Source organism: Urocitellus parryii, chromosome 3 (assembly GCF_045843805.1).
Source record: "Urocitellus parryii isolate mUroPar1 chromosome 3, mUroPar1.hap1, whole genome shotgun sequence".
NCBI classification, from domain to species: Eukaryota; Metazoa; Chordata; class Mammalia; order Rodentia; family Sciuridae; genus Urocitellus; species Urocitellus parryii.
Window position 1 is genome coordinate 212,878,072 of NC_135533.1, and position 21,705 is coordinate 212,899,776.

Below are 21,705 nucleotides of genomic sequence, written 5' to 3' on the forward strand. Positions count from 1 at the left end.
TCTCATTATCAGTGACATATGTTTCATTTTTAATTTGGAAAACCATTAAAGTTTAACACTGGTACCTGTAAATCTTGCCTCTTTGGTTACATTATTTTGTAATTTAATAACTTTAATTTCCCATGTTTCACAGTGGAATCGTAGTTATAAGGGTTGGGAGAAGAAATTAATGGAGAGTTTAGAGTTGAGTATAAAGGTTCAGTTAGGAAATGAGAAAAATTTTAGCCCTTTATGATGTTGATAGTTTTCTAACAACTTTAATGTTATTAATGATATTGAACTACAAAGTTAATAATGACTAAAACTATACATTTTAATATATTTCAGCACAATAGAAAATGTAAATTAATATTGGACAGATTTTGAATTTATAAAAGGTGATTAACATGAATATAAAAAGAAAAGAAAACAGCACAAAGAGAAGGGTGTAGGCAAAAATTATGATTTGGTCTGAGGCACATTGTAGAAATCACATTACTCCAGACTGCAGTGACATTTGGAAAATTTATTCATCAGTAAACTCACCTTTTACATAGTGATGGGATTTTTTATTTGAATAATACCATGATGACCCAATATTCGGTAAGTTCCACACCACCTGTGGTGCTGTGTTGTGGAGATGGGTGCTATTCTCCCAATTTCCATTAAGCAGTATGGGCACAGAGAGGTGGAGAGACTTACACACATTCTGCACATAATGTCAGGTCAGTGATACAGGGCTAACATGTTCACTTCCCACCTCTCATCCCCGGTTGCTCTCTTTTCTACTGAAGCCAATAGATATAATGTTCATAACACCAGAGGAAAATTCTTGGTGATTTATGGTGGAATTTTATTAATCAATAGACTGCAGTGATACTGCCATAATAGGTCATCAGAAAAAGAGGATGTGATGGAAAATGACTGATTTGTAAAAAGTTTGGACAACAAATGTAATGTTTTATAGTAAAATTGAATATACAAAATGTTAAAAGTTAAAGAAATATCCTCCTACATATTATATGGAAATTCCCTTGTGTGGTATGAATAGAGGGACAAGAAGTTTTAAATGATTGTTGTAATAATAAACCAATAAACTAAATGATATCCTTTCCTCAAATTAAATGCTTTGCTCAGTTATAGCATTTATTTTATAGGTATGTACTTCAAAAACAGAATTAAATACACATGTTGAAAAAAAAATACACATGTTGATGTAAACCAGTACATATTGGGGGTAATAGATATGTTGTATAATACCTAGACAGATATATCTTGGTAACATTCTATAAAAACTGTTTATGATACATAAATTAATTGACATGGAAAAATTGTGAGGAAAATCCACTTACAAAATTTCTTAAACTATTTTCCTTTGGAGAAGAGGTGTGTAGGAGAATGAAATCATGCAGAGATACCAAGAACTGAAATTTCATTGGTAATTATCTAAATATCGACAAAATGTTAGTTTTAATGCAAATATGAATTAACTTCCACATTTAATATAGGTATTTGGGCTAGGCATGGTGGTGCTTGCCTATATATAGATTACATGCATACACACCCACACACACATAAAATGTACATATAAGCATATTATATATATATATATATATATATATATATATATATATGGTCTTCTTGATATCAGTAATAAGTAATATTAATTGGCTGTTTCTCAATAACATAAATATTTTAAGTTCATTATTTTTAACACAGGTATAAGCATGGACCAAAATAACTTCACAGGCATCCCAGGGGCTCCAGAGGCTGAGACAGGAGGATCCAAAGTTCAAAGCCAACCTCAGCAAGTTAGGGAGGACCTAAGAAACCTAGCAAGATTCTCTTTAAATAAAATATAAAAAAAGGCTCAATGGTTAAGGCCCCTGAGTTCAATCTATAGTACAAAAAATCTAAAACCAAAAAACAAACAAAAAAATTCACAAGCAGAGGTTATGATTAAGTTGTTAGTGTGTGAAGCCAAAGTATGTAGATATTTCAAATATTCACAGGTCAATATGTTGTTAAAAAGGATTGAGTATCACTACTGTGCTCAATTTAAGTGATTTAATGCTGAGGGCCATTACCAAGTAGGTATGACGCATGGTTATCCTTGCCAGTGTACCCCATGTTAAATGGACTTGCCTTGGAAATTTGCTGCGACCTTGCTTGTGTGTTTGAGAAAGGTGACCCTGCTCAATCACCAGGGTGGATCCAGGATTAGGGTGTATTCCTGCAGGAAGTATCTCCGTCCTTGGGTTTAGGGCGTGACAATAGGAGTTTTAGGGAAGTTGAGGTTGAAGATTATTGATGCTGGGATTAGGGTGTTCCTGCTGCTTGTTCCCGTTGAGTTCTCGTGAGATTAAAATGGGATTTGGAAAAAGCCTCGTGGAGTAGGATTTGGGATCGGACATTTTTGGAATTGCCCCTGAACGTGTGTGGAGGCTGGTGTGAGATCGGGAATAAAGAATTGCTGTTTGAACCTACAAAGCTGTGTGGTGGCTCGTGATTCTGTGCCAAGCCGAGACATTGGCACTTGGCTTTCAGCAATTTAATAAAAATTTTCTTCTCTCCCTGTATGGAGCAAGAGTAGATGAAGGGGATTGAGAGGAGGGAGGAGAGGAGATACAGGGGCAGTATGAGGGAACAACATTGACAAAAGTATGCTATGTTCATTGCAAATATGCCACCATGAATTCCAATTTTGTGCATAATTATAGTGTATTAATTAAAAAAACAACAGAGAGGAGACCAGTAGAGGAAGAGGATGAAGGTGAGAGAGAAGGGTAGGGAAAGGGGAGGTCCTGGGGAATGAGACTGAAAAAATTATGCTATGTGCATGTACAAAAAATTTCACAATGAGTTTTAGTGTTGTGTATAATTATAATGCACCACCCAAACCACAAAATTAATAAAATATTTAAAACAGTCATATAACTTAAGTAATTGTTTTTCTCCTTTTACACATGAGCAAATTGCCCAGGTGTGTTTATACTATTTCCTGTTATTTTCTCTTTTGCCTTTTTACCCCCAGTTAAATCAGAGTGTGGTCTGGCAAAATAATGGATTAGACTTGCCTTTAGGTCTCTCAAGTAAGCAAGTAGCAGTTTCTATAGTAGGAAGTTTTGACCAGAAAGTCCATTAAGTAGGTATATGAAAGTTAGCACCCAAACTCTGGGGCTTAGCACATTCCCGGGTGTCAAAGTCTCCAACTACAAAATGGAGGGTTTATGAGGAGAAAAATAAACTAACAACAATTACAAAAACAACCAAAAAATAAAGAAAAAAGGAAAAGTATTACCAGACTACAGTAAAATGGAGAGTCAATGGGAAAATGCCAAGAAGTGTCTTACACAATAGATATTTTACTAAGATTTAATGGGCTGATAAAAAGAAACCTATATTGGATGGCAGCTGTGAAGAATTCCAATAATAGTAAATGTTGGAGAGGATGTGGAGAAAAAGGAACACTTTTACACTGGGTGGAACTGTAAATTAGAACAACTATGGGAAACAGTATGGACATTGCTCAAAAGACTAGGCATGGAACCACCATCACACTCAGCTGCACCACTCCTTGGTATTTATCTTAAGGAATTAAAGTCATCATGATACTACAGTGGTGCATGCATACCCATGTGTACAGCAGCACAATTCATAATACCCAAACTATAGAACCAGCCTAGGTGTTCAACAACCTAGGAATGGATAAAGACAATCTCTCTCTCTCTCTCTCTCTCTCTCTCTCTCTCTCTCTCTCTCTCACACACACACACACACACACACACACACACACACACACATACACACACACTACACGTTTTATTCATCCATAAAGAAAAACAAAATCATGTTATTTTCTGGAAAATGGATGGAATTTGAGATTATTAGTTAAGTAAAACAAGCCAAATTCAGAAGGTCAAGGGTCACATGTTTTCTCTCATATGTGAAAACTAAAGAGAAAAAAGGAAAAGAAATGTGGGGTAGGGGTTTCATGAAGATCAAAGGGAGATCAGTAGAGTGGAGGAAATGGACCGGGGGAGTGGTGGGAGGGAAAGTGAAAATGCTGAGGAGTGATGTTGGTCAAATTATGTTGTTATATTGTGTGCATATATGAATATGTAATAACAAGTCCCACCATTATGTACAACTACAATGCACCAATAAAAATATGGAAAAAAACATATTAAATAAGAATTTCAAAAATGTTACTTCAAACTTCATTATGTTTTAATTATTGAGAGGTATAGTGTTTGCTAATACTACATTTGTGGTCATTGATGTATGATTATGTAGATTTAACTAAACTATATTAAAATTTTTAGTTTTCCAAGGAAAATGAGTCATATATTAAAAGATTTTTAAAACATAAATATTATTTGACTGAGTGCTTCATGTAGAAAGAAGGGAAATGAGAAGACCCCAAAATGTTGAAAAACTGCTGGAATAACTGGCCCAAAATGTTTTCTAGTCATTAACTATTGATCATAAATTAAGGTCTGGATAAGGTAGTTCTAGTTCTTACAGAGTGTTCACAAGCATTCTTTGTTTTTTCTGCTTCTTTGTACTGGAGATTAAACCCAGGGGTGCTTAACTACTGAGCCACATCCCAAGACATTTTTCTAATATTTTATCTAGAGATAGGGTCTTGCTGAGTTGCTCAGTGCCTTCTAAGTTGCTGAGGCTGGCTTTGAACTCATGATTCTCCTGCCTCAGTTAACTGAGCCACTAGGATTAAGCTCACAAGCATTCTAAACACAGATGGTTAGTGCCATTTTTGTAGAATAAAGTTAGCAATAATATTGAATTGTTTCTTAATTTTCCTTAATAAGTGACTTTTCTTTCTTTTTCATTTTTGGTAGTACTGAGGACAAAAATTAAGGGCCTTGTGCATGAGAGGCAAACGTTTTACCATTGAGCTACATCTCAGTTCTAAAAGTGATTTTTATTAAAAGGGGAAGTATATTTATTATTCTCTCTATTTTTCTTCAAAGAGTTGTATTTATTTTAGTTACCATAAATTTATCTCTAATGGTCTTGGCTTTTTATGAGAACATGCTGAACTGAATGTCACTAAAGAGGGTGTCCATAGACAATACACAGAATACATAACTTAAGTGTTGTAAAAATAGTTTTGTCACAACTGAGAAGTATTGCAGAAGGTGTGTGTACCTCAAGAGTGAATATCTTACTTTGAATACCTGAATTCAAAATATATACTGAGTGGTGGGTGTTTCTTTATTGTTATTTTATTTATTTATTTATTCATTATAAATATTAATACACTATTATACCATAATTTATCATATCTCTGATTATATACAAGGTATGTTGACACCAAATTCACATCTTCATACATATATTTTGTATAATGATGAGGATCTCCTTTCACTATCCAAACAATTCCCCTTCTCCCTCCCTTTCCCTCCCACCCCTATTCACTATCTAGAGGTAATCTTCCTCCCTTGCTTATTTCTTCTTTTATCCAACCCTCTTTATTTTCCCAGAATGTTTCCAAACAATATATTAGAAAACCTTATATATGTCATGAAATGCTTATTCCTGGGTACCTCCCATGGTCCAGTTTAATCATTTCTCTTTGTACTGTTCCTGTCCATGTACCTGGTCACTGTTCTTGGAAACATGTTCATCATTCTGGCTGTCAGCTCCGACCTTCACTTCCACATCCCCATATGCTTCTTCTCTCCAACCTGTTATTGGCTGACTCTGTTTCACCTCATCAGGGTCCCAAGAATGATTGTGAACATCCAAAATCACAATAGAATCATTTCCCATGTGGACTGCATTACACAGATGGCTCTTTTTTTTTCTTGTTTTTTTTGAAGTAGAGATGGTATGTTGCTGTCATTGCCGAGGACATGTTGTGGCTATGAATTTCTCCCTACATTACCCAATCATCAAGAACCCTTGATTCCGGGTTTCTTAGTTTGGTGTCTTTTGGTCAGCCCTGGGACACTAAAGTGCACAATTTGATTGTATCATAATATTTTTACTCTATGGATGTAGAAATTTACAATTCTTCAGTGATCCTTCTCAACTCTTTAATGTCACCTGTCATGATACCTTCTCTAATATCATTGTCAAGTATAGTGTCATATTTGTGTTTTTCCTATCAGGAATTCTTTTATCTTTCTAAAATATTGTCTCCTCCATTCTGAGAATCCCATAACCATGTGGGATGTATAAATGCTTCTGTAACTCTGGTTCTCTTCTGTCGGTTGTTGGCTTAAAATGTGGAATCATCATTGGAATGTGCCTTGGTTCAGTTATGTCAATATCCCCGAAAGTGTTTGGTGACCTTTGTCATTTACACCTTGTTCATCCTTACCCTGAATCCCTTCAACTACAACCTGAGGAATAGAGACATAAAAAGTGTCCTAAGGAGACTCCACAGCAGAACTGTCAAGACCTTGGCAGTCAGTTTAAATGTAGGGTGGAAAAGTCAATAGAACTACAAAAATAAATCTGAAAATCTAGCCTGCCTCTTGCTCACCTTATTGTTGTAGTATAATGGCTTCAACTTGTCATCCTTTTTGATGGGAGAATATTGGGAGCCAATTTTGTGGCTGGGAGGACTGGCAAGTTTTTTATGTTGTGTAGAAATTTTCAATTTGGCTGTGGATGCTGGTGATGGATGCACCACAGTGTGAGTGTGATTAATGCTGCTGATCTGTGCCCTTGGCAATGGGGAAAATTGCCATTTTTAGAGGGAGTGAAATTTCACCATCATAAAAATGGAACAAGGCAAAGGAAAAAATTAATGAAAGAAATTATAATACCCAGGAGCTTCCTCTGGTGTAGAAGAAGAGCCCAAGAGCTTTTGTGGACACTGATTTTTCTTTTCCTTAGCTGGCATTGAAATGAGGAGACTTTTAGAGTTTGTGGTAACCTGGACCAATTTGGCTAATTAGGAGCTCTGTGCATTGGGCTTCCAAAGTCATATAACAGTCAACAATCAGTCTGTGCCTGCAGCCTTTCAGTTTGATGGCTCAAGTCCAGTGGGCTCCATCCCTGTGCCTCTTACTTCCATGGTTGGTCTGCTTCAGGAAGCTCCTATCTGAGACTGCATGGATAGAAATCCTGGGGCAGAGCCTGAGGCTTCATTGAGTACCAGGCATCAGATGGGCTCTGGATCTTCACTCCTTGGCCATGACCCACCAGAGTCCCAGTGCAAGTCAGTAAGTGCTGAGAGAGGTGAATGACGGAGGCGAATGAAATGCATGAAGCATTGTTTCCTCATCACCAGGACAGACATGCATTTTGGGAGAGCAGATGGGGGAAAAAGAATGGGTCAAATTTCAGTTAGCAGGATTGTGAAGTGTATGATTTTGGTTGTTGTGGGGTTTTAGAAATCGCATTCAGAGTCTTGCTTTCCTCCCACCCTGGTTCTACTTCCCATGGACAGCTCTCAGACCTTTAACAGAAAGTAGGTCCCACTGAACTCTTTCCTAAGCTCTCCAAGACATTTATGAAGGCGATGATGAGCTTGAGGATAGTGTCCATCACATCATGAGCCAATATTAATTGACCTTTACAAGTTTTCAGCTTTATTAAATTCAGTATTGAAATTCACCTTTTTTAAAATAATAATTAAGCACTGTTGTGTGCCAGTCATGTATAAAATGTGGGCATTTTATACTTGCTGAGTCTTTTTAAATGATAAAATCTTCATAACTAATTAACCCCTCTGGCAGAATGGAAAAAAAATTAATATCCAGGATTCAAATACATGTCTACCTGACTCAAGTATTAGCCTTTTAAATATTTTTATTGGCATAAATTAATGACACAGAGTAGTGGGTTTCATTGTGGCATATTCATACATGCATATAGCATAATTTGATCAACTTCGTTCCCCCCTATCTCCACTGAAGACCCCTCCTCTTTTCTTCTGACCCTTGCCCCTCTAATCATGAACCATTATTGGGAGATTTCTGAGTGCCAGGCTTTGATACTGCATTCTATAGAGATTGTATTCATTTCTTTCCATAGTTTTCTCAATGTTAAAACTGCCAAATATTTTAATTTTAGAGAAAATAAAATTTTAAAAATCATATTTTTATGTAATTTGTGGTAGGATTTTAGGTTGAAAACTCTAAACTCTTGTTTAAATTGAGTTTTCTTATTAGAGAGAGGCATGTGTATTTAAAACTGATTGTTATATAATAAACTTACAGGTAAATTATGTCCTTCCATTAGGTAATGTTTAATCAGATAAAGCCTTTTAAGTAGAAGAAAGTACATCACAGACTTAAAAATCACATATTCTTATAAACTAGTACATTTCAGACACAGTAAGCATTGTATTGTAGTCTACTTAGCTGCGCTTTAAGTATTTTTAGGCCAGATTTTAAGGAAAACAGCTTCCAGATATGTTAATACTAATATGAAATCATCAACTAGAAATAATACCCTTCCTATTCATGACAGTACCTGTGTTTGGAACACAGCTGAGCAGGAGAATGGAATTATGTTGTGATACTCAAAGAACTCAAATTTCATCAATAATTATTCAGGTCACTTTCAAATGGTGACAAGTATTATCGAATGCTGTTATTTCAATATGGATAGAGGGTATTATTGACAATAATAAGAGAATATCATGATCCTAATTTTTTTTGTGGGAGGACTGGGGATTAAACTCAGGGACACTCAACCACTGAGCCACATCCCTATCCTATTTTATATTTTATTTAGAGACAGGGTCTCACTGAGTTGCTTAGAACCTCACTTCTGCTGAGGCTGTCTCAGCCTCTTGAGATGCTGGAATGACAGGGGTGTGCCCGCCATTATTATCCTAGTTTTAAGTGCCAAGAAATATTTTAAGGCACTGAATCTCCAGGCTGGTATAAGAATGTACCACCAAGAACTTCAAATACAGATATGCTGATACAATTGCTTTTGATCTGAGATCATGGTACTTGGATAGTAAATGATTTTATATTAATAAGTGAGACAGAACTACTTGTTGTACAATTTAAAGAATTTTAAAAAAAAACTTTTGTAACAGTCATATAAAGTAGATAAGTTTCAGTTCCATTTTATAGGATGAGGCAATTACCCAGTGATGTTTACATTATTTCCTGTTCTATTCTCTTTCACATTGCTTTCAAGTTCAATCACAAAGCTGTAGTAATGAACCTGAGTTTCCTTTATGTGACTGAAGTAAGAGAATATGCAATACATGTTTCAGAAAAGATTGACCAGAAAATATATGAAGTATAAATAAGAAGGTTGGGACAAAAACTGAGCTTTGGGGTTTTCATGGGTGCTAAAATAGTTAACTGTAAATTTTATGGGTTAATATTAGAAAAATAGTAGCAGAATTAGCATGCCACAATGGAATATAGAACAAAGAAAAAAAAAGAAACAAGTGCCTGCCTTATACCAGATATTTTCTTGGTAGTGTACGGATTAGTATTGTATGTATATATGCAAATAAACCAGCATAAAATTAAACTATTCAAAGAAATTTTCTATCATTTATTATTTTTATGACTTTGAGAGGTACAAAATATTCCACATATTTTGTCAGAGATAATATTGATTATTTGCATTTAATGATAGTTATCAATATATGAAATCCAATGAGGCCAAAGGTACTTGATTTATTTTACATGATTTTTTTCACTCCTGGCCATGATTTATTGTTATGGAAACAACATATGCTAATGTTGTTGAAAAAAATTGAAAAAAGAAATGAGAGGAATAAAGTGGAAAGTGACAACTGAAATCTACCTCTAAATGTAAATAATGAATCATATTAAAAGCGTTGAGAAGAAGAGTTAAATAAGGTAACTCTTTTGTGCAATACTGGACTTTAAAACAATAGCAAAAAGATGAGTAATAATAAATAAATAGCTTTTTGATTTCTAAAATTTTTATTAGTATATTATAATTATATATAATATTGGGGTTAATTTTGACATAATTATACAAGCATGAAATACAATGTGCTCCAATTCAGTCTCCAGTACTTTTCCTTTTTTTCCTCTCCTCCCCCTCCTATTACCTTCACAATGGTCTTTTTTCTATTTATTATAGTTTTAAAAGTTAGTGTGTTACAAAATGTAGACAATGGTGAAATTCACTGTGGTATATTCAAATGTACTAGGATAGTTTGGTCAATTTAACTCCAACACTTCTCCCATTTCCCATCCCTAGTCTCTCCCCCTCAAACACTTAACTCCATTGATATTTCTTGTATTTTCATTGGATTCCAGCCCTGCCTCTTTTTTTTTTTATTTTGCTGTAGCTTCTACATATGAGAGAAAATATTTGACTCCTGACTTTCTGAGTCTAATTTATTTCACTTGGCATGATGTTCTCTGGTTCCACCCATTGACCAGCAAATGCCACAATTTCATTCTTCTTAATGGATGAGTGAAACTCTACAGTGTATATATGCCACATTTTCTTTTGCATTTACCTGTTGTATTTTACATAATTTTAAAGGAAAAACTTAAATATACAAAGGAAGAAAATCAGAAAACCAAAGACAGATGAAAACTCTAGATAATGACAGGCTTGTAAAAATGTCTCCTGTTAATTACCTTAATTCAGTGAGTCCTCACACACTGTTTTAAATATTATAGTTCAAAAGAATTTGTCTCAAGGTTCACAAGAAAATAAGGCATGTTGAATTGCTTCTTAACTTTCTTGTATTAAAGTGATGCTTTCATAATGAGGAAGGCTATTACTTATTCTGTATTTTTTTCCAGAAAGAGTAGACTGCATTTTATTGTGCTCATGTACTGTTCTGTCTACTGCACCTATATATCTAACATTCTGCTTAAAGTTCTCATCAAAGTCTGTAAGTGCATATAGAAAGAAGGGGTGAGTAAAACATAAAGCAACGATGAGAGTGTTTCAGGGAGTTGGATTTTTCACTAATGAGAGTTATTGTTGAAGTTGTGTGGACTTCAAGTGAGAATATTTCACTTGCAAATACATGAATTCAAATGTATTAGGTACTTAACCTCTTTTCTTTTTGAAAGGTGTCCAAACAACACAGAAACACAACATAGAACACGTATCTCTGAATTCCAACTCATTAGTCTCTCAGAGGATCCAGACCAGCAGCCCCTCCTCTTTGGACTCTTCCTGTCCATGTACCTGGTCACAGTGCTGGGGAACCTGCTCATCATCCTGGCTGTCAGTTCTGACCCCCACCTCCACACCCCCATGTACTTCTTCCTCTCCAACCTGTCCTTGGCTGACATCGGCTTCATCTCCACCACCATCCCAAAGGTGCTCGTGAACATCCAGACTCACAGAAGAGCCATCTCCTATGTGGGCTGCCTGACACAGATGTCTCTTTTTCTCATTTTTGGGTCTATGGATGCTCTGCTTCTAACTGTGATGGCCTATGACCGATGTGTGGCCATTTGTCACCGTCTGCATTACTTAGTCATCATGAACCCTCAACTCTATGGCTTCTTAGTTCTTGTGTCATTTTTTGTTAGTCTTTTTGACTCCCAACTGCACAATTTGATCATATTACAATTTACTAACTTCAAATGTGTAGAAATTTCTAATTTCTTCTGTGACCCTTCTCAACTTCTTAACCTTGCCTGTCCTGACACCTTCTCTAATAACATCCTCAAGTATTTTCTTGGTGCCATATATGGCATTTTCCCCATCTCAGGCATCCTTTTCTCATACTATAAAATAATTTCCTCCATTCTGAGGATCCCATCCTCAGGGGGGAGGTACAAAGCCTTCTCCACCTGTGGCTCTCACCTGGCAGTTGTTGGCTTGTTTTATGGGACAGGCTTTGGAGCGTACCTTGGACCAGCTGTGTCACATTCTCCCAGAAAAGTTGTGGTGGCTTCAGTGATGTACACTGAGGTCACCCCCGTGTTGAATCCTTTCATCTACAGCCTGAGGAGCAGGAACATTAAAAGTGCTCTGAGGAGGCTGCACGGCAGGACTGTCTAAACTCAGTACTTTTGGTGTCCAGCAGCAGGGTATTTTGGAAAATGCAGTGAAGTCAGTCATCTAGTCCTTTCAATCTCATCTCCTTCAAAACATTAATAACTTTAATTTCTCATCACATTTCATATAAGAATGGTTGTAACCAGGATTGGTAAAGGAGGTCTGGGAAGTTTTCAAAATGGGAACAAAATATCACTTTGAGATCGTGAAACATTTCTGGAGATGGATGATGATGATAGTTTGACAACAATGTCAATGTAATTAAGGCTGTTGTGCCGTGTACTTGAAAATGGTAAAAACGGTAATGGTTTTGAGATTTAAATTTACCACAGTTTATTTTTCTTGCCTAATTTCTCTGACAAATGTTTCAAGGATGGTATTGAATAGAGGTGATGAAAGTGTACATTTTTGCCTTGTTCCTGAATTTGGGAAGGAAGATTAAAGAAACATAAATCATGTGGAAGAAGTCTAATTGTCTATTTGCTGAAGATATACTCCTATTCTTAGAAGATCCTAAAAACTGCACCAATGGTTTCTTTTTTTTTTTCTTTTTGGTTTGCTTTAGTATATTGAATATCTTTCTAAAATAAACTATGAGAAAGCCATTCTAATTCAATGGAAGAGATGCTGAAAGATTCAAGATTAACACCCATTATTAGCAATGTAAAACAGAGAGAAAGATCTGTGAATTATGCCCGTAGAATTCTGCCCCCATGGGAGAAGGGTCAAGCCGAAAGCCATCAATGGGAAAGATGAAGAAAGATGGGCTCTCAGAGCAGGGGTTTCTGGCTAAAAGCTGTTCCTTGCTCATTGGGTCAATTTTTTTTTCTCCCAGCCCCCTCATGCTGATTCTTTAGGCTAAGATGGTGGAGATGGTGTTTGCTATAGTAGAGAAGAAAGTGGTGGGCTGAACCCAGGGGTAGTGCTAAATAGCTTCCCGAGTCACGCTTGGCTCAGGCTTCTCCAGGGAAGATGGACAGAGGAGCTAGAAGTCCTGGTGGCAGGACATGACTGGATAGCAAAGAGAGAGAGTCTGCAATGCCCATACAAGGGACAGCAGTCCAAACCCTAACTTGAATAAGCAGATGGAGTCTGACAAAGGCTGGCCCTAAACTGTCTCCCCTGTGGGACTGACCTAGCCCTAGTAAGCCCTTGGTGGGCAGCCTGGGAGAGCAGGGTAGCCCAGTGTTGGACAGGACACCATGGGAGACAGACCCCCATGTGTTTTCTGGCTCATCTCCATCTCTCAAAGCTTTTGGACATGCACATAGCTGGAAATCTCCCTGGAGGAGAACTTTGGAAATCTCCCTCTAGTGAGACTGGGCAGGGGTGGCAGGGTTGGGGTGGGGACTGCCTTGAGAAAGGAGCTGAGGAAAGGTTTTTTGAGCTTATACACATATTGAGCAATTCTGTAGTATACAACATCAGCACACAGAAATCAGTTTCTATCGTACATGTCAATAATGAATATGTTGAGAAAGAAATCAGGAAAACAGTTCCATTAACACTAGCTTCAAAAGATTTTCAGAATTAATTTAACCAAAGAGATGAAAAACCTCCTCAAAGAAAAGTATGGAAGGCTGGAAAAAGTAAGAGAGAAGACATCAGAAAATGGAAAGCCCTCCCATATTCAGAGTTAGAAAAAATTAATATTGTTAAAATGGCCACATTACCAAGCAATCTACAGGAGTCAATGCAATACTCATCAAAATATAGTTCTGAGAAGAACTGGAAATAACAGTTCTAAAATCTGTGTGGAAGAACAAGAGACTCAGAATAGCCAATGCAACTCAGATGCAGAATAACCAAAGCAGAGTAGAGCTGGAGGCATCACAATACTCAATATTGAAATACTGAAATCCTTCGGGATTTAGATAACACGGATCAATTTGTCTAATTATGGGCTTTTTGCATTGAACCTCCAAGGTCATATGAATGTCAATTATCAGCCTGTAGCCCTTCAGCTTGATCTATTTGATCCACTGGCCTCCATGATCATGTTTCTTCCTTCCATGGTTCTGCATCAGGAAGCTCCTATTTGAGACTGAATTGATAGCAAACTTAGGGACTGAGCAGGTACTCAATGGGCACCAAGCAGGAGAGGGGCATTAGATCTGTGTTCTTTAGTTATAACCCAGCAGAGATGCACCATACACCAGTGAATCCTGAAGTAGACATTGGATGGAGGAAGGTCCATTAGAAATGTTGTTTCCTCCTCCTCAGGTCAAACATCACACTTTGTCTAGCTAAACTGGAGGACACCAACATGCTAAATTTCATAATCCATTCTCCAAATGCCACAGAAAAAATGCCACAATTAAAATCACATGACTGAAGACTTGTGTTTCAAAACAAGATCCTCATAATGCCATCCAAAACCAAACAACAGAGGTCATTCCTTGGGCTTTAACTATTTATTGTGTGGTTTGTGGATGACTTGCTTAAGAGAACTGAAAGGCAGGAAAGAAGCAGGGAGGCCCATGTTGGGGTTGAGGGAAAGAAAAAAGGGCTTCTAGAAAAAAACAATGATTTCAGATTGGAGAATATTGCTCCAGAAAATAGAAAGGACTTATGAAAAAATAGAAAAAAATGAGATTAGAGAGAATATAGGAGTATAAAAGACAGGGTGCTGTCCATGCTTTGGATGCTTTGGACACAGGCATCGGGCATTCTCTTCCTCTTAATTAAGAAATGTAGGTGTGTGTAAGGAGGTGAACGATACATCAAATATTAATGAAATAGTCCCAAGATCATTGGGTTGCTTACAACTGTGAAATATTACTGAGGGTGTATGGACCTCAGCCTGAGTACTTTAATCATAAATATTTTTATTAAAAACATACACAGAGATCTGTGGTTGTAGCTCAGTGGCAGAGCACTTGCCTGGCATGTGTGAGGCACTGGGCTCCATCCTTGGCACCACATAAAAATAAACAAACAAAATAAAGACAAGCTGTCCATCAGCCAATACGAAAAATAAATAAAAATTTTAAAAATATAAAATACAGTGTTTGGGCCTGGATGCTTCCTTCTTCTTGTCCTCTTTTCTATTTAGAAGGTATATAAGCAATATAGAAGCACAGAATCTAACATGTGTCTCAAAGTTACATCTCCTGGGACTCTCAAAGGATCCAGAACTACAGCCCACCCTCTTTGGGCTGTTCCTGTCCATATTCCTGGTTGGGTTGTTTGGGAACCTGCTCATCCTCCTGGCCATCAAATCTGATTCCCCCTGCCCTCCTTCATATATTTATTCCTCTCCAAAGTGTCATTAGCATGCATTTTAAATCTCCACCATCCAAAATAAGACTCATCGCCTATGTGCACTTCTTGACACAGGTCTCTTTTTCATTATTGGGTACATAGCTGATCTGCTTCTGACTGTTGTGGTGAGCCGTTTCTGTGAACTGTGGCCGCCATTACAAGATGGCGCTGGTTTCCCCTGTAGTCTGTGACAAACAACTCCTTATCAGAATGAGTTGGCACGCTGTGACTTGGCACCCTATGAGAAAAGTCCACGTAGCAGTTGTGCATTGGGGCTTTATCTGCTTTATTAAGGCTGGGGCACACGGCAGTAGGAGTAGTGGCAGTAGTAGTAGAAGTAGTAGTAGGAGTAGCAGTAGAAGCTAAAAGACATGTCAATACAAAGGCCTGAATAAACAGCTGAAAGAAGAAAAAGTATCAAGGACCTGAATAAACTGCTGAGAGAAGATTCCCGAGTTGCGTCTTCCTTGCGGGCAAGGGGTCGCGACAAGTGGCGCCGAGACCCGGGAACCAGAACTTTCAGTCAGTCAGGGGTGGTGCACCGGTTAGTCCCAGGTAAGTGGGATCTGCGATCAAAGCAGGGATAGTCCCAGTAAGTGGGATCCGCGTCCAAAGCGGGGTCAGCTCCTCTACAAAGAAAGAGAGAGCCTCATATTTATTGCAGCTGCACTGTGTACTTTCACTTTTGTTTTCTGTGTTTCTTTTGTTGTGTCATTTCGCTTTTGTTTTTTGTGTTTCTTTTGTTGTTGTGTCCTCTGTAGATAAAGAGAGAGTGGGGAAAAAATAAATAAATAAATAAGACGCTCCTCTGTAGATAAAGAGAGAGCGGAGTTTTGTATTTTCACTTTCTTTATACTGCTTGGAACAGTATGGGTGCTACTCCCTCAAGCCCAATTTTGCTGGCCTTGGACGGGTTACTGCGTTCTAAGGGACTTAAAGTGAAGCAGTGCACATTACAGGGGTTTTTAGAAGAGACTGACTCTGTAGCTCCTTGGTTTGCTTTTTCAGGGAGTCTCACGATTTCCAGTTGGGACAAATTAGGGAAAGATCTGGATTTCGCTTACAAACAAGGAACTTTAAGGGGCGGTACCATTCCGCTTTGGAAATTAGTGAGGGGGTGTATAATGGATGGTAAATGCCAGAAAGCTGTGAGCGAGGGTCAGGCTGTTCTTGAGCAATTGCATGAAGAAAAATCGGAGGGGTCACATAGCGAGGTAACAGAAAGTCTTAGGAGTAAGAGTGGTGAACAGATAAGGGAGTCTGAAGTTAAACAGAGGAGAAGGCTCTATCCGGACTTGACTGAGTTAAAAACTCCCAAGGACACAAGTAGCTCGGACAGTTCTGAGGAATTAGATCCACCCTAGCCGCTCTCAACCCCTCCTTCTCATCTTCCCCCTCCCTATCAGGCCCACAGAAAAGTCTTAATTGACCTTCTCCAGAATATTCACCATGGCTTATTTTAGGACTTTCAGCAAAAGAATCTCTACAAAAAGGTTTAATGTAGATAAACTTCCTATTTTCATGTTGCCCTGTTTTATTTGGCTACTGTCTGAAAAAATCAGCATTCCAGGCACTGGACACTCCCTTACTAGTTTTTCACAAAAATATGTAACAAGGCCTCTGGCCTTGAGCTGGGCTTCACAGTGCTGACTACATTTCTAAGATAAGGGAGTTACTAACTGGGCTCCATGGTAACAGCTGGCAGGAGGAAGAATTGGAAAGGGAGATAGAGGAACTGGAGGGTCGATTGAAAAAGTCAAGATTTAAAGCACCTACAGCCCCGATCGCTGTCACGCTCCCTCCTTATAACCCCGATTGGGACAAGGACAACCCCAGAAGGCTGGGGGGTGTTCAGTGGCAGCCTAAGACGGCCCAAACTTCCCAGTAATTGAAAACTTGGATGCCGATGGACAGCCGGCCAGAGTACATGTTCCTTTAGCCTTTAAGGATATTAAACAACTAAAGGAGGCAGTTACTAATTACGGATCCCATGCCCCCTTTACATTGACTCTCTTCGAGTCTTTCTCTGCCAATCAGCTGACACCTAGTGACTGGCAACAGCTTTGCATGGCTGTGTTGTCCGGAGGGGATTTTTTGTTGTGGAAAAGTGAAAATCAAGAGAGGTGTCGCGAGCTAGCCCGAGTCAATCAGGACACCGGCTTCCCACGGCATAACCTTGAAATGTTAACAGGCTTGGGACAATATGCTATCATAAATCAACAAATTAATTATAATCCTGGGGTCTATGCTCAGATAGCTACAGCAGCCATTTAGGCTTGGAAGGCTCTACCTATTTCAAATGCTAAGACAAAAATTTCAAAAATTGCTCAAGGACCCTCTGAGCCTTATTCTGACTTCCTTGCCTGATTGATACAGGTAGCAAAAAATATATTCCCTAACTTGGAACAAGCCATGCCGGTCATTAAGCAATTGGCTCTTAAATATGCAAATTCCTATTGCCAAAATGCCATTAAATCTACCAGAACAAAGAGTGTTGATGACATGATTCGAGCTTGTAAGGATATTGATGGAGCTCATATTACAGGACAGGTTCTGGCCGCTGCCCTCAAAACGGAAACAGGGGCCCGGCCCGGGCCCCGGAAGCCTAGGTGTATGGGGCAATCCAGGGACGGAATGGTACCCCGGGGAGTGGGCGACTTCGTCACCTCCCAGGGACCAACCCCTTTCTATCTGTAGACTCCCTAGGGGAATGCCAGGAAGTACAGGATGTACAACTGCAACCGCAGGTCGCAGAGACAGAACAAGCTGCTACCGCAGTAAGATCTTGGCCAGGCGGGGGAAAATGCAGACAAAATCAAACAAAATACAATCGGCTAAGAAAACTTGGAGAACTTTTGCCCTGAAAATGGGCACCAGACTCCATTTTGTTTGCATCACCATGGTAACCATGGGGTGCCTGGCCGGCATAGCTGCTTCCTGGTCCCACCTCCCACACTTTTGCGGGTTTCTGATTGGTTCTTCCACAGTCACTCAGACAGGACTTCTGGTCCCGCTTTCCAGCCACTAACCTGTACTGCTGTGTTTCAGGTTTCTACCGGAGCTGCTCAGAGCCTGTATTTTTTTTACAAAAAATGCCTACCTGTAAATGCTAATGAAAGATATCTTTTTCAGACAAAATTTAATTCCACAGGTTTCTATGTTACAGTCCTAAATTTAAGCTAGTTCTAAGTTAAATAACCTGACTTTTTCTCTATAGTTGTGTTACTACATAATGTTCTATTGATGAGAGATATCAAATATGCTTCTTTATATTTTACTTTTAATTTTAAAGGTTATGAGGATGCATTTGCTCGCCACAGGAACAAGCCGGCAAAGTTCCTGTGATGACCAAAAAATCCTTATTTTCATTGCTAACTATAAAAATAAAAATGTATACTCAAGGATCTTATTTCAGTTACATCAAGTGACGTCACATAGAAGAGTGCACTCCTAGTTAAAAATAAATTTAAATGGATCCAAATATTTTAAGACCACGTGGTTACATAAAGTTAATACAATTATAAGTTATGTTCTTATTCTTAATATATATATATGTGTGTGTTTAGATATTTAGATAACCTATATTTGTTAATCTATAAATTAATTAGCACATGCCTAATTAATTAGCTAATATATATTTGCCTAATTGTTTTTCTTCAACAGAAAACCCATAATTTATGTTTTATATTTACATTTATCAGATACTCTGCCTTTTCAGTTACAGATATTTGAGATAAATGCGTTTACTATAAATTTGCTTTTAAGTAAAAATACAATCAAGTAATTTCTATCAAAATATAATAATTTGTTTATAGATTCTAAGGTTTTCAAAAATTGTTCCATAGTATAAAAAAAAAAAAAGGCACACATGCCTCCTCCTGGATGAAGAACCTTGGTGTCCTGTGATTTTTTAAAATTTTTTAACCTCGACGTCTCTCGCCGGACTCGGTTTCCGTTAGCCGGACTTGGCATCTGGAGGTCCTTACCGAGATTCGGAAAGCAGAGGTAAGCGGACGAGGCTCACCTTCTAAGGGAGAAGGGGGAAGATTGGATCAAAGATAATTTAAAGAGACAGGGTACGTACCATGGGTAACTCAACAGTGAAACTTCGTCTGGCTAACGAAGTTAAAAAACTGTTAAACAAACAAGGAACAGGAATAAAAACCAAGACAGCAACTGAATTCATTGAAGCTATAGCCCAGGCTTGTCCTTGGTTTCTGACGGGAGGCTTTCTTAATAACAGTGATTGGGATTTGGTAAAGCAGGATCTCCAAAAGTTGTTGAGGGACCAAAGTCCAGATAGAGTCCCGATTGCTACTTTCTCTCTATGGAGATTGGTAAAGGATGCTCTTTTAACTGATAAAGTGAAGATTAAGGAACAGCTTGCTGAATGCAAACAGGCTCTTAATCAGGTCCAAACTGCTGCCACTATTAATCAGGTTATTCAACAAACTTCCAACATACTCGAATCTCAAAGTAAAATTAATCAACATATTTTGCCAGGGATTTTAGCTGCCAACCAAAGAATAGATTTACTCCAAGCTCAGGTAGAAGAATTGGCTGACTTGGTGCTTTTGGGTTGTGTTGACCAACGTGCACATTTATGCATAACCTCTGTCAGATTTAATAATTCCAGGAATGCTTCCCGCATCATCGGTGCTTATTTGGCCGGAAATTGGTCCATGGTGGCAGAAAATTTGATCCAGTCTCAACTGACTCAGATAGCTGTTTTGAACGACACCCGTGTCATGCCGGTGACTTTGGGACAATTCACCCTTTGGATTTCTTCTGCCTTTTCCTTTTTTAAGGAATGGGTGGGAATAGGCATTTTTGGTGCAATGTGTTGCTTTGGTATGTTTCTCTACTTGTGGTTTCTCTGTCGCCTCAAGGCCCGCAGTGCTCACGATAGGGCTATGATCATACAAGCTCTTGCTGCTTTAAAAACTGGCAACTCGCCACAAGTCTGGCTTGTGCATCTTAAACAGTAAACCTTTGACATGGTCGTTGCACTGGGATCGACATGTCCTTCTTTTGTCACTCTTCTAGTGTTGGAACTTCTACCATATCTTTCCTTTGTGCATACCTCTCCTCCCTGCCTTTCTGCACTAGGATCTTTGCTAGCTAATCTTACAGTCCAACTACACCTGCCATTTGATGGTGATGGTCATGGGTCCTGTATATGGAGGCAGTTAAACATTTACCATGACAATGTCCTGTTGGCCACAACACGCTGAGCTGATCTTGCAGTACCCAGTGACGGGCAACTTCCACGCTTGCACTGCAACCTAAGACAGGGGAATGGGGCCTCCCCAGAGACGGGTAAGCACTGCAGGGGCGGTGGACGACCTAAGACAGGGGCTACTTGATTCCCTTTGACATGCAATAAACAAAAGAGGGGAACTTGCTGATAGCAGGCCTTCCCTGGCCCCCGGGGCCCAGCCCCCAATTCCTTGTTCTGCATGTCAAAGTGGCCAGCTCACAGGGCCATGACATATGTGCTCCACAGGAACGTCTTGACCTTTATCTAACAATGGCAGATGTCACAACCAAATTTCTCCCCCTCTCTATTGTCCGTGCCTTTCTCTTAGGGTGTTGCCAACTTAATTTTGTCTGCACTACAAAGACAGCCTCAGCTGTCCCCCTTTGTCTACCATCGTCACGATACAGGATGCGAGGCAAGGCACTGCACTTGAGTGATCCACTTGAGTGGACCTCAAGGGGAGCATGTCCTATTGCATGCAGGTTTGACGTCCACGCCCCGCCCCACGAAAAAAGGCGTCGGCTGATATGGCCTCAGGTTTGGGGAAGGGCCCTCCTTAAGGCTGGGCCATACTATGCAGCCACTTCTGCACAGTGGGATAGGACCTCTACTCTCGCCTGTATTGTCGTAATAAAACAAAAAAGGGGGAACTGTGGTGAGCCGTTTCTGTGAACTGTGGCCGCCATTACAAGATGGCGCTGGTTTCCCCTGTAGTCTGTGACAAACAACTCCTTATCAGAATGAGTTGGCACGCTGTGACTTGGCACCCTATGAGAAAAGTCCACGTGGCAGTTGTGCATTGGGGCTTTATCTGCTTTATTAAGGCTGGGGCACACGGCAGTAGGAGTAGTGGCAGTAGTAGTAGAAGTAGTAGTAGGAGTAGCAGTAGAAGCTAAAAGACATGTCAATACAAAGGCCTGAATAAACAGCTGAAAGAAGAAAAAGTATCAAGGACCTGAATAAACTGCTGAGAGAAGATTCCCGAGTTGCGTCTTCCTTGCGGGCAAGGGGTCGCGACAGACTGTGTTGGCCTATGACAGCTTTTTGGCTTTCTGTCATCCTAATGAGCTTTGGCCTCTGTGGCTTATTAACTTTTATGTCTTCTTGATTAGCCTTTTGGATTATTAGTTGAAAATTTGGTTGTCTTACAATTTACCAACATCAAGGATGTGAAATTTTCTAGTTTCAGCGGCTTTATCTTACCTGTTCTGACACCTATTCTAATAATATTGTAAAGTATCTTA

The 21,705-nt window shown here is 38.9% G+C and overlaps 1 protein-coding gene across 1 annotated transcript; it reads left to right on the plus strand.

The window, feature by feature from the left end:
• Positions 1 to 7,397: 7,397 nt before the first annotated feature.
• Positions 7,398 to 11,940, plus strand: LOC144253899 (olfactory receptor 7E24-like). The gene is made up of 2 exons (XM_077796558.1): positions 7,398 to 7,426; positions 10,998 to 11,940. Exons 1-2 carry the CDS (start codon positions 7,398 to 7,400, stop codon positions 11,938 to 11,940), a joined length of 972 nt encoding a protein of 323 aa, XP_077652684.1.
• The last annotated feature ends 9,765 nt before the right edge of the window (positions 11,941 to 21,705 follow it).